Source organism: Ptychodera flava, chromosome 6, assembly GCF_041260155.1.
Source record: "Ptychodera flava strain L36383 chromosome 6, AS_Pfla_20210202, whole genome shotgun sequence".
In the NCBI taxonomy this organism is placed as follows: domain Eukaryota; kingdom Metazoa; phylum Hemichordata; class Enteropneusta; family Ptychoderidae; genus Ptychodera; species Ptychodera flava.
The window spans coordinates 25,950,996-25,964,190 of record NC_091933.1 but is presented as its reverse complement, the minus strand read 5'-3'; the positions used below and the strand labels follow the sequence as shown (position 1 = coordinate 25,964,190).

Below are 13,195 nucleotides of genomic sequence, written 5' to 3'. Positions count from 1 at the left end.
GAAACACATTCACCACTTCGGCCAGCATTAATGGAACTGAAGCACTCAGAAGCAGATTTTTTGCACCTGAAGGTTACCAAGTCACTGTGACAAAGTTTGCACTTTGTATTCATAGCCATCATATTTATGTACTAATACATAAGCGAAGCTGACGTGAATGTAATTCGTCATAACAGAATGTGAATATTTTACAGTGATGTACAACATACAAAGCACAAAATATAAAATGTCACAAATTATGCTTGTGGTGAAAAGGATGATTTTATTGATGTCACAGCCTACTAGATCTAAATTATAATTTGACCCCGTTCATCCCTAATTCCCAGTAAACTGGTCAAAAATCTCCATTGACAACAATAAGTTTGGGCCAAACCATTTTGTTGAAAGGGTCAGAAATTTTCTTCATACTGGTACTGATCATACATTTGCCTCTCTTATGTGCATCAGTGTTCACAAGCTCTAACATCAACATCTGACCATCCAGACTCAGTCAGGCTGGTTGTCACAACTTGTGTATCAATATAGCACTGGATCGTCCCTCTGAGTTCAACAACAGACTTAGAAGGTTTCAACAGTGCTTGACAGGAAGTTGGGGAGCAAATTATCTACAGTGAATACTTGTGACTGACATCCTTGCAAACGTATTAGAGCTTACTGTAAAGCAGAGTGTGTTTGATACAGTTTGTACTCTACAATCTATCATAGCAAAGGTATAACTAAATGTCAAAGTGCACAGGTATATGCAAATGAAAAAGTCACATACTGTTAACAGCTGAGCCAGCAGAGCACCTAAATTAAGAGTTTATTCATACCAACTTTATACCGAAAAATTTACTCAATCAGCTATCTACAAAAGCCTAACCTTGATATAGATAATCTGAGACATTGATATTTACAAAACATACTTTCTCTTGGGTCAATTGTACTATGCTTGATGAACAAACAGTTACACAAATGTTGTATGCTGCCTTTCTGAAGTATAACACACGATCTTTTGTAAAATTCCATTGCAGAGCTTTATTACAATCATACTTTCAGTGAGTATGTGGGACCCACAAAGGGTTACAGGGTATGAAACTAAAAACAGAAAAGTTTTATTTCTCATTCTCGCACACATTGATCTAGATTGGCCGCATCAACCCTTTTTATAAATTCACTTGAAGGAGTGTGCTACACATTGACAATGCTAATATCTATGCTATCACATGAACTGGGAGCTCTTCGTCCTTATAGTTCAACATGTCAGAGCTTGTCAATGCCTGGAAAAAATCCTGGCTTTGTTATTTTCAGGCCTGTGGTTGAGTCTTGAAAGTTCAAAAACCAACCAAGGAAAAGAAAGGAAAAAATAGACAACCATATCACCTGATAATTTTTAGAAGAAGATCACAATGAGAAAGTAACATAATTTTGTGTTTGGCCTTACAACATTCCACATGCTCTACCTTATGTCAGAGTACCCTAGTATTCAAAACAAATGACAGCATTTACAAACCAGTGTGCCATGACAGGAAATAAAGTTGAAGTGTGTTACATTTCTCTCACCTTGAGCCTCTTCCTGTTGGATCTCACATACCAGTTTGTGAGTTTGTCAACGAATCTAACAAGCTTTGGTACCACAGTGTACAGACGGTATGCTAGGGGACAGAAAGAATAAATTGTTTTCATGATCTTATGTGCTTTGATCATAAAAATAGACTAAGACTGAATTCTCTCTCATGGTTTCACAACAAATGTAAATGCATAGTCTTGGGTTTGTTGATTTTATAACAAATATCTCATCATTAAAACTCACAAGTGTATGAATCATTGGCAAAATTACGAGTGTTTTAAACATCAACAAACATGTCCAATTATTTGAAAGCAACACGCAGATGTGACACAAACTAAAAGTATACTTGAGATCAAATAATGCCCTAGGCTACAGGTGATCTGTCATAATTGTACTTTTGTCAAAACATGTCTTCAGTTATTAATGGATGATATACACAACAGTTTGCCCAGCCCTGGCAGTGACTAAACTGGAAATAAGGAAAGTATGCATTGTGCAAATAATTTAAAGGTATACCTGTCACCTGTTCCAATTTTGCCACAGTTACCATGGAAAGAGAAAATCTAACCAATCACAGATTTTAAGCAGGTGGCCACTTTTTAAAAACAGCACCCTCACATGGGCATTTTGAATACCAAGGGACGCCCCTTTGACCATATATGGGCATATTTAGATTACAGGTAACTGTAACCTTATATAGAAGTTAATAACTGACAAATATGAGCTGACTTTTTAGTTGTGTTCTACTGTGAGAAGAGGGTTTACACAACTTTTTAAGTTGTGGTGGAGCAATTCAAATATACTGACTGTAACCGGTTAAATATATTGACCATAACAAACACTGACTGCTAAATATATTTGGTCAAATATATCGACTGTAACAAGACTGACCTGCCATTTCTTTTCGTGTGAAATCTACCAAACTCTGCGTGAAAGACAATATCCATTTGTCCATGATATTGTCCACGGGTTTCAGTTTGTCTTCATTGTAAACAAATTGTAGTCCATCCTCCTATAATTTGGCACACACACACAAAAATACTCATATATTATGCATCATAGCCCAAACATGGGACCTTGTACCCGAGGGTAGGTGACCATTTGCCCGACATAAGGTACGCAAATGGTCTCCTGCCTCGTGGGTACATAGTCCCCTGTTTGGGCTATAATATTTTCATTACATGTCTCTCTTGCATAATATTCACTCCAAATTTTTGGCCTTACATACAAATGACTATTATATGCTTTATTTCCATGTTATACAAAATATGATTTTCATCATTGAATGGTGCATTGATATATTTAAACCACTGTGATGCAGTTTGTAGAATTTTTTCGCATAATTTTGTGAAAACAATCATTACTATCTACCACATGTAATTTTATTATTTTCTAATCCCGAAGTTGTCAAGTTGAAAATAGTTCCGGTTCACTTTCAGTCAAATTATGACTATGTGTCCCGCAACGTCATCAACGAGGTACTATTGAGGTACTATTGAATCCTATGGAGCGTATGACGTTTGATTCACAAGGCATGTAATGAACCAGCAATATGCTTCCTTCCAAGAGTTGTGTATGGCTAGTGGTCACGATAGTGAATAAAAAGTTATCAACTATGCCCAACAGTGTTTTGCTATTAACAAAGAAATCTTTATGAGAGAAATTTTTTTTTTCATTTCACTAAATGATGCATGCATGTGCTTGTACTGTGTTGTTGCTAAATGTACAGAGGTGGAATGAAGTTTGGGTACAATTTTCCATCTTTCAAAATGTGACATTTTTTCTGCTAGTAACATTTTTGTGGACTCATTTATTTTTAAAACTTGTACAGAACATTACTGTTTCACCATCTAACTTTTATGAACATCTAAAGTTTGCTTTTTCCACAATGTCTACAAAGAGAATGGCAGCCATTTTGAATAATGAATATCTTGAAATCACTTCTCCGATTGTAACACTCTGTATGGCGATCTAAATTTTTGTCCTTTGGTATGTGAAAGAATGCAAAGTTTCTGAGCATTGTGCATGAGTAAAGTTCAACACTTTGACAATTATAGTACTTGTTATCCAAGTCACATCTATGATGATTCTCTCAGACTCTCACCTTTCTCAGCCTGTCCACATTTTGCATGAGGAACCTGTAAGCATTATACCACGGCAGAAGACGTCTTTCAAAATATCTCTGACACCCTCCTCCTTGAATCTGAGACTCTCCGCTCTGACAACAGGTGAGTTGATCAAGTACAGCCTGAAATTGAAGCAAAAGCTTGGTCTTCTGTGTACTTCTTTTTGTGCCAATAATTACAAACAACTACATGCAGATATGAATTACACGATATGTGATGTGATGGGGAATTGCATATGTTTAGATTGACACCTGTATCTGAACTAGGCCTTCATTTGTACCAGAACTTAACAATCGATCGCTGAAAATTAGCATTAATCTGATCTGATTTGCTTCATACCAAGAAGCTTGATCTGGAGTAAATTCACACAGCTGCTCACCTATTTCTCTGTAAACAGGTTTACTGTAAAATCACCATTGACAACAATGTGTGCTGAGCAAAACCATTGCCGTAGAAGGGTCACATGGCGTATTTGAAAGTGTGCGACTGAGTGGGAAATGTTTGTGAAGAGTTAAAATTCCAGTTTGACTAACAAAGATTGGAAACTGGTTATGGATATCAAGATTCCCAAAATGACCTGAAAATGACCTAAAATGACTTGAAAATGACCGTTACATTTTGATGTCATTCATGGTCATCTGGTGTTCTTCATAATTTCAAAATATAGAGATTTCTCATTTCAATTATCCCTAATTACCTCCTGGTTATACCCACTCCCGTAAACAGATCCATAATCCAAACAATTTGGGCCAAACCATTGCAATAAAAAGGTCAAGAATTTTCTTATACTGGTACTGATGGTAGATTTGCCTTTCTTATGTGCATCGTAAAGTCAAGTGTTCACAAGCTGTAACATCAACATCTGACCATCCAGACTCAGTCAGGCTGGTTGTCACAACTTGTGTATCAATGTAGCACTGGATCGTCCCTCTGAGTTCAAAAACTGACTTAGAAGGTTTCAAACAGTGCTTGAAAGGATGTCGGTAAGTAAATTTTCAATGGTGAGCACCTAGGATTGACATCTTAAAAAGGAAGAGTCAACATTGGTTTTGCCACTCAAATTCATTGTCATACTTTGCATAAATGAATATCATTAAATTGTGCTTCAAGTATGAGTTATGCCTTGGCAAGAGTTTCGGACCTCTCACCTCAGTGCATCAGCTCCATATTTGTTGACCACATCCAACGGGTCAGGGTAATTCCTCTTCCTTTTGCTCATCTTAGCACCATCGGCAGCCAAAACCAGGCCATTGGCTATCAGATTTTTGAACGGTGGTTTGCCGAACAAAGCAGTGGACAACACCAGTAAAGTGTAAAACCTAAGATGAAATAAAAAAGAATATTTGCTGAGGCTTTAGACGGTACGATATCTTTAAAAAGTAAAGATGAGCATTTTGGGATAGAAAATTTAATAGTTAAAACAGTACTTTAGAATACAATACTCTTTTTCCATGAAAAGAAATTGTTAAGGTGTAAAAACACACAGATCTCACTATACAACACATACCAACATTTCTGAGGTCGTTTCAATGGAAGAAAATGGAATCTCCCGTGTAAGGATTGTAAAGAAATTGACAGATGTGGATCGACACAGAGTTTGGGATTGTATTGTTGCAAATAAACATATGGAGGACAACAGAAAATAGAATTAGTGGTATGTTCGAAAGAGAGTTGACCTTGGGATTGGAAACAAGGAAAGCTGAATTGACTGAATATCGTTGTATTGATTTTAAAATGGTCAATACATAAATTTAATGTATGTGACATCTATAGTACTTTATCTTCAGCTATTTTTTGATAGAAATGAGCTCTATCAGAGAGCTCAAGCTCAAAAAATTGAAACATCGTTCAATTCTTTCAGTGATTTGATGTTGTAAGATGAAAAAGACGAAATTAAGTGTACAAGTTCTGTATAAGGCACTTTCAATAAAGTTCTTTGTTTGCCCTCCGTAGGTTTTCAGAGAAAATTAAGAAAACAAACACAATGTTAAACAGTATTACAAAAAAAAATATTATTTTTCCAAAGGAAACCAAATAAAAATTGAGCTTATGTTAATACACTTGTGTTGTTTATCTGAGTTTGTTTGTTTTTTCCCTGGCTTGCTGATAGGTTTTTCAAAAATCCAAGGACGGCAAACAAAGAATTTTCTTTAAATGGCCTAACTAAAACAACACACAGATCTTGATTACTTCAGGATGACAGATATTTTCCATTCAATAAAATTTCCTGAGTATGTCACTTGCACAACTGACTGTCCCGGGAACACAGCAATTGTCATACAAATCCTCCAGAGGGTTTTTTTTGAGATTCTAATTTTGTCATGATGGCAATAACTGTAAGAATCCTAATAAGGTCTGTATGACAGACTGCCCAACTTAGATACCGCAAACGCAAAATCAATCTACAGTGACATCTGTGTGACAGAACTGTCTCCATAATTTCACACAACAGTTGCTATAAAAAGCCCACTATACAATAATATACAGTGGAGAATCTGGTGCTGCGAAGTGACAGACTTTCATGTAATGACAACCTGACAACTCACCATCCTCTTGTCTGGTCAATGCCCTCTGCAATGAAGTCAGCCGGGAAGTTGTCTTCAAAGTCGCGCCTGTTTTCAAATGGATAGTGTTGCTGGGCATACGGCATGCTGGAATGAGAGATGGGAATCTCAGTGAAAATAATTGTGAGAAACTCCCACAAGAATGGAATGCCCGAGGGTCATTTTTTCCACTGACAATGCATAGTGCAAGTAGCTGCGAAGAAAAGTTTAAAGTACATATATTTTGTTGAACAAGAGTGAAAGGCTAGGTCATACCTTTCATGAGAAAATGTCATCACAAACATTGTAATTCCAAACACAGTAAGTTGATTTTGATTTAGTCAATAATCTAGTTCCAGTGCTGATATATTCCATGACTGTGAATTTAATGCTATTTTGCACATTAGACACTAAAACCGCCGCCAGCGTCAGTTTCCCATGCACTTCATCAAATACCAATCACCACCAGAGCTTCACAATTACTTTGATATAGCGCCCTCTAGGCAAGTATGTTGCATTCTTTTGTTTTCATTCACAATTGCCCAGAATACATACCTGCCACTTTCAAACCAACAATCAAACACTTCAGGCACTCTCTTCAAAGGTGCTTGACCGGGTCGCTTTGATGGGATGGTCAGGTGATCAATGCTGGAAAAAACAAGATCATATCATGGTGCTGCACCTAAAACAGCATATTTTGCTCAGAATCACTATTTTGCATATATTCATTTGATCTTAATTAATTTGTTAACCCAAAATAAAAATATTGGTTGGGTTCACCTTTAAGCTTGTCAAGCAGCTGTAATTTGTGTGATAAAAAGTGTTAATTTATATAAATGTATGCAAATCACTGGCTTCTCTTTCCTCTCAATTTCAAGATTTCAAAAGAATTTAACTCCACTCTGGCTGGGTCAAATTATGTTCTCTCAATGCTATATAACAAAACAACTATTTTGTTTGGCAATAAAGTTCTTACATTTTGAATAAGTCACCCCAGTCAATATTTTTCTGATTGTTTGCCAAAATTTTGATAACAAACTGTAGTCAATGAGATGTGATATCCATTTTGTCCAAAGTTATCAAAAAAACTTACAGAAAAATTCATAAAAATTGGTAAAATGTTACTCAAAAATTTGTGAGAAAAATTACAGCACTCAAAGGGTTAATACCAAAATTGAGTTTTTTACCCTAAATATACACGCCTTCATCCTTTAAGTAAACTATTGCTACCATACTAAACTTTAGATTCTCTACTTTTTGAAAATATATAATATGAGGGGGTTTCCTTGTAGATGAGAAATATTCCTTTGAAAAATACTGTGTTGGCAACGTGCAGCCTTCACCTTAAATGATTTTTTTGAATACTGACAATCATTTATGACAGGAACTGGTCATACCCTTGTTGTCATCAAGAAATCTTTTGAGTTTGCATTCTATCACTCAGCTGAAAACATAAGCAGACTAAATAACGGTATCAGCACCATCTTTTCATAAAACAGTCCACAACAGTCCACAACTGTCACTGTTGTAATCAAGGTCATTCTTGATCTGGCAAGTCATTGCTGATGACAGTCCCCACTGGATTATGGTGTTTAAATTACGGTAATTGATTGTAGCTTCATTACAGGGGGGAAGAGGGGTGAATTTGTTAAATGTGGGAAATCACATGATAGTGGTCTGTGGGGGTCATGTTTGTATACTTGGGACAGTAAAGTTATGGCTGTTTGTGTTTTCCATGACAAGATCAAAAGTCTGTGTGCCAAGTTTGAATGAAATCTGTTCAGGGATAGTTGAGTTATGGTTCAAAAACATGAAAATATTGCGACAAAATGGCTGCTCGGCGGCCATATTGGATTGTATCGCAAAATAAATTGACATGCATATATATGCCATAGTACTTTATCTGAGAACCAAGTTTGAACGAAATTAGTTCAGGGATAGTTGAGTTATAGTTCAAAAACATGAAATATTGCGACAAAATGGCTGCCCAGCAGCCATATTGGATCGTATCGCAAAATAATTGACATGCATATGTATGCCACAGTACTTTATCCTTGCGCAAAGTTTGAAAACAATCTGCTCAGGGGTGACAAAGAACGGCTGCCGACGGACGGACAGACAGGACCCAATCTATAAGTCCCTGCCAGACTTAGTCCACGGGGACTAAAAGAACTTGCCCCAGTATCAGGCAGTTTTCAAAACCTGGGTACAGAAAAAAAGTATTAGTGAAGCTACCTTTCTCTGTGCAAGTCCTTGACCCTTGTGCCTGTCAACTGTGCCAGCTCATCAATAGAGCCAACACAGACCACTTCTTCTAAGTCTTCGCTCACCCACAGCGGGATTGGAGTGCCCCAGTATCGATTCCGGGAAATAGCCCAATCATGGGCATCCCTCAGCCAGTTTCCAAACCTCTTCTCCCTCACAAACTCTGGGACCCTATGAACAGTGCAAGTATTATTATATGGTACATACTTGTAAAACATTCTGTAAAACATTTTTCTTCATTAAAAACATTGAAACATTTTACAGCTAATAAAACACTCACATTTGCTTATTACTACTTTGATTTTACCATCTGAAGTCTATATATCATTCTAACTTTCATCTTGTAATATGCACTGTGCTTTGTCTACTGTTTTTGTTCTTGACTGATGCATTGTGTCTGTTTCAGACTTTGGAACAGTATGCTGGCTTCTTTTCCTTAAAAATGGGGGTAATTACCTGCTTGACCTCAATGGCATGAAGTCAAATATTTCTTTGTTGGTTGTTACGAACTCACTGGTATGTTTGGTTGTTATAAACTCATAAACATCTTGTTTCCAGCACATTTCTTGGTTGTTATCAACTAACAGTATGTTTGTTTGTTGTTCTCAACTATCTGGTACCTACTCACCAGTATGTTTGTTGGTTGTTATCCAGCAGTTTCTCCACTAATTCTTCCACCCTGACAAACCAGCTGGGAATACCCATGTAAATCAATGGTGTTTCTGATCTCCAGCAGAATGGATAGCTATGTTTGAACGTGCTCTGATCAACAAGACGACCATTCTGCTTCAGCATTTTCATGATGTTCTTGTCTGCATCCTGAAAGCATGTGTTGAAGGGGAAGTGATCATTATAAATGAAGAGTTTGGAGTCAGGAACGCGTGATCTCACCAGCTTGATGGATAATTCCATTTATAGAGAAGAATGCGAACTTTTGTGGCCACGTTAATGTAATTCTGAGATGATCATAAACTATTACTTTTTAACATGCAGTTGTCCAATCTCTGAAAGACGATGAAACCGGCTATACACTCTATGGTTTCTAAAACAAAAAATAACTGATGTCAACATAAAAACTTGAATTTCTTCCATCATTCAGCCTCCTGCCTTGTGAAACAGACTATTTGGGGGAACTCTCAAGCCCCTCAGGCAATGCACGTATTGCTGCTACCATCATGGCCAATCAATGTGTTCTATTCATTCAAAATCACTCTATGTTGATCAGTCAGTGTCATTTTATATTGCTATTGTTTTAGAAACCTTAAACTGTACAGTCCGTTTCATCACCTTTGACGCTGGATGCAATGAATACATAAAAAAAGTATGGCCATCATCTACACAAGTCAGAGGACAGCCTGTTCTCTATCAACTGACAAAATGCAGTGTTCATCTTTGCATTGTGTGGCTTGGAACATAACACAGGGAACAACATATCTAGAACTCTAAAAGTCAAGGTCACAAACTGATGGTTGCCATCAGCACTTTGAGTTATCCTGTATGATGAAACACTCACTACTGCCGACCAAAAAACATGATTGTGAAAGGGTTAAAGATGAAGTGGTTGGCACCAAAGGTCAATTGCATATGGACAAGAGACATCCATTGTTATATTATCAAACATAGAATCACACACATAGCATACCTTGACGTACTGGCCGGCAAAGTCCGGCACTTCCTGGGTAAAACATCCAGTTTCATCAACGGGGCATATGACTTGCTCTTTGGTGATTACACGGTGTTCGATGCAAACACGGTAATCATCCTAGAAAAGATACAACAAGCTGGTTAAAACTGGTGAATCTCTTGCAAAATCACATTCTTTAAGTCTGACGTTCTTCAGAAAACAATGGCAATCCTTGACTAACCACAATTCTAATTTTGAAAAAAACGTGAAGCATTCAAGTACATGTACTAGCATTTGAAACCATTGAAAGCAGTTCTACTGTGGAAGTGATGAAACTCAAAATCTGAAAGTCTACTTACAGCACCAAAGAACGGAGCCTGATGTACTATTCCAGTACCTGTGTCATCAGTAACGTAGTTGTCAACCACAACTTGGAAGGCGCCCTGTCCCTTGTACTTGTGACAGACCACAAAAATACCATAATTATTGCATGATTCAAATTAAAAAGCACTGGGCAGGCTGCTTATACATTATAATTGGAGTTGCACTGCATGCTTCATAGCAAACAGAGAAGTGATTGTATGCTATATACCATGCTTTGTGATTTGTATCAGTCACAAGTTATCAAAGTATGGTAAGTGTGGATTCTAACTTACTGGTCAACAATTGCAACGTGTGTAATGGTACAGACTATTGACTGACTGAGTATTGATCACAAGAATATTTAACATCTCTCGGCCAAATGGAGCAGTGGAAGGAACAGTGGCTATATGCAGTATCACTTGAAGAAACACATTTCTGTTTTTGTGCAAAATATTTCCTACTTTGAAACACATACAAAACTGAAGCCCCATACTGCCAGTCCCACTATTAGGAATTGAGTTCAGAGAGCAGAAGGGTATTAAGACAGTGCCTCATATCTACCATAACAATTCTGATCAAAACATGACTTTATTAAAATGGAAACCATTTGCAACGATGCCCTGGTTACCAATGGAGTTCTAAAAAGGCCAATATGCAAGCATTCAAATTGAATTACTATCCTCTTACAAGTTTTAAAACATATTTGTTTAAAAAGCAGGGCAGAAATGGAATCAATTCTTACCTTGCCAAAATACTCAAACAATGGTTTGTATCCTTTGCCCCTCAGCGTTTCACCTTTGAACCTGCCAATCAAAAAACATGAATTTGCAGAAAAGTAAGTCACTAACAGTTCTTTCATTCCCTGTACACTAAAAACATGCTCTGTCACATTTGTTTGGCTTCTAGCCATAAATGGAAAGCATTTTTATCATTTTGGAAAGTTTTTGTATGAGGGACACCCACTTTTCTAAGACAGCATACTCATCTTCTTTCTTGAAGAGAGCTGGCAGTCTAGCCTCTAGCAGAATGTACACCTTTCCATCCACTTTGTGCTCAATCTTGACATACTCCATGGTCGGATGGACACACAGAGCCATGTTGCTAGGCAACGTCCATGGCGTGGTGGTCCATGCAATCAGACAGCTGTTTGGATTCTCATCCAGGGGGAAATTTACAATTACTGTAATAAAAATAAATTTACAGAAAAGGTAACAAACTTGTTTCTGTACAACATTTCCATGATAAAATGCCATATCACATAAAATGGCAATAATAAATAATAAATAACAAGTCATTGTCAATGACATAGTCCCCACTTGTAAAAGGAGTATTAGTCTTGATGGGGCAGGGAAATGTGGTATTAAAAAGTATCGCTGGAGTGTATAAGTTCACATCTATGGGCACATAGGTTTATGTCATTTTTCCCAATTTATAACAAGAGGCATGTCTAAGTTATGGTTCTAAATCGGGAAAAAAGATCAGACCTCTAGCTGTGTTGGCCAGCCAAGAAATACTTATGTGCATAATAAATGAGGTACGAGATGTGAAATCTTAAGGTCTAATATCCTATCAAAATTGAAGCGTATAGAACTTGTGGTTACTGAGTTATGCATATATATGTATAATCAAGGTCTAAGGTCATCAAGGTCACGTGACATTTTGAAAAAAAAAAATTGGATTGCTAAGATATCCCTATATACCAAAAATCAGACCTCTAGCTCTATTGGCTCGCTCAAAATTAGATATGCACATAATTGATGAGGTACAATATGTGGTGTCATAAGGTGTCCCATCATACCATATATGAAAGGTTTGGCACTTGTGGTTACTGAGTTGTGGACAAATATGTATATTTGAGGTCAAAGGTCACCAAGGTCACATGACATTTTGAAAAAAAATTGTATTGCTAAGTTATCCCTATATACCAAAAATCAGACCTCTAGCTCTATTGGCTCGCTCAAAATTAGATATGCACATAATTAATGAGGTACAATATGTGGCGTCATAAAGTGTCCCATCATACCATACATGAAGGGTGTAGCACTTGTGGTTACTGAGTTATGGACAAATATGTATATTTGAGGTCCAAGATCACCGAGGTCACGTGACATTGTGTCAAAACAATTGTATTGCTAAGTTATCCCTATATACCAAAAATCAGACCTTTAGCTCGATTGGCTTGCTCAAAATTAGATATGTGCATAATGAATGAGGTACAATATGTCACGTCATAAGGTGTCCCATCATACCATACAATAAGAAGGGTGTAGCACTTGTGGTTACTGAGCTATGGACAAATATGTATATTTGAGGTCAAAGGTCACCAAGGTCATGTGACATTTTGTCAAAAAAAATTGTATTGCTAAACCATCCCTATATACCAAAAATCAGACCTCTAGATCGATTGGCTTGCTCAAAATTAGATATGTGCATAATTAATGGGGTACAATATGTGGCGTCATAAGCTCTCCCATCATACCATATATGAAGGGTGTAGCACTTGTGGTTACTGAGTTATGGACAAATATATATATATTTGAGGTCAAAGGTCACCAAGGTCACGTGACATTTTGTCAAAATATCTGAGATATCTGCGTGAACGGATGGACTCACGGACGGACATAACCCAATCTATAAGCCCCCTGGACTTCATCCATTGGGACTAAAAACTGTGTCACTGCATCCTTTTCGCAATATGAATACGATGAGAAACTAAATTTTTATT

At 37.1% G+C, this 13,195-nt stretch overlaps 1 protein-coding gene across 1 annotated transcript in view; it reads right to left on the bottom strand.

The window, feature by feature from the left end:
• Nucleotides 1-13,195, bottom strand: part of LOC139135323 (isoleucine--tRNA ligase, cytoplasmic-like) — a 48,786-nt gene that overhangs the window by 27,824 nt on the left and 7,767 nt on the right. The window contains 13 exon segments of the mRNA XM_070702667.1: nucleotides 1,543-1,634; nucleotides 2,441-2,561; nucleotides 3,654-3,715; nucleotides 3,718-3,797; nucleotides 4,824-4,994; nucleotides 6,222-6,326; nucleotides 6,774-6,866; nucleotides 8,454-8,654; nucleotides 9,112-9,302; nucleotides 10,126-10,245; nucleotides 10,467-10,562; nucleotides 11,213-11,273; nucleotides 11,434-11,650. Coding sequence (XP_070558768.1) covers nucleotides 1,543-1,634; nucleotides 2,441-2,561; nucleotides 3,654-3,715; nucleotides 3,718-3,797; nucleotides 4,824-4,994; nucleotides 6,222-6,326; nucleotides 6,774-6,866; nucleotides 8,454-8,654; nucleotides 9,112-9,302; nucleotides 10,126-10,245; nucleotides 10,467-10,562; nucleotides 11,213-11,273; nucleotides 11,434-11,650 — 1,610 coding nt within the window.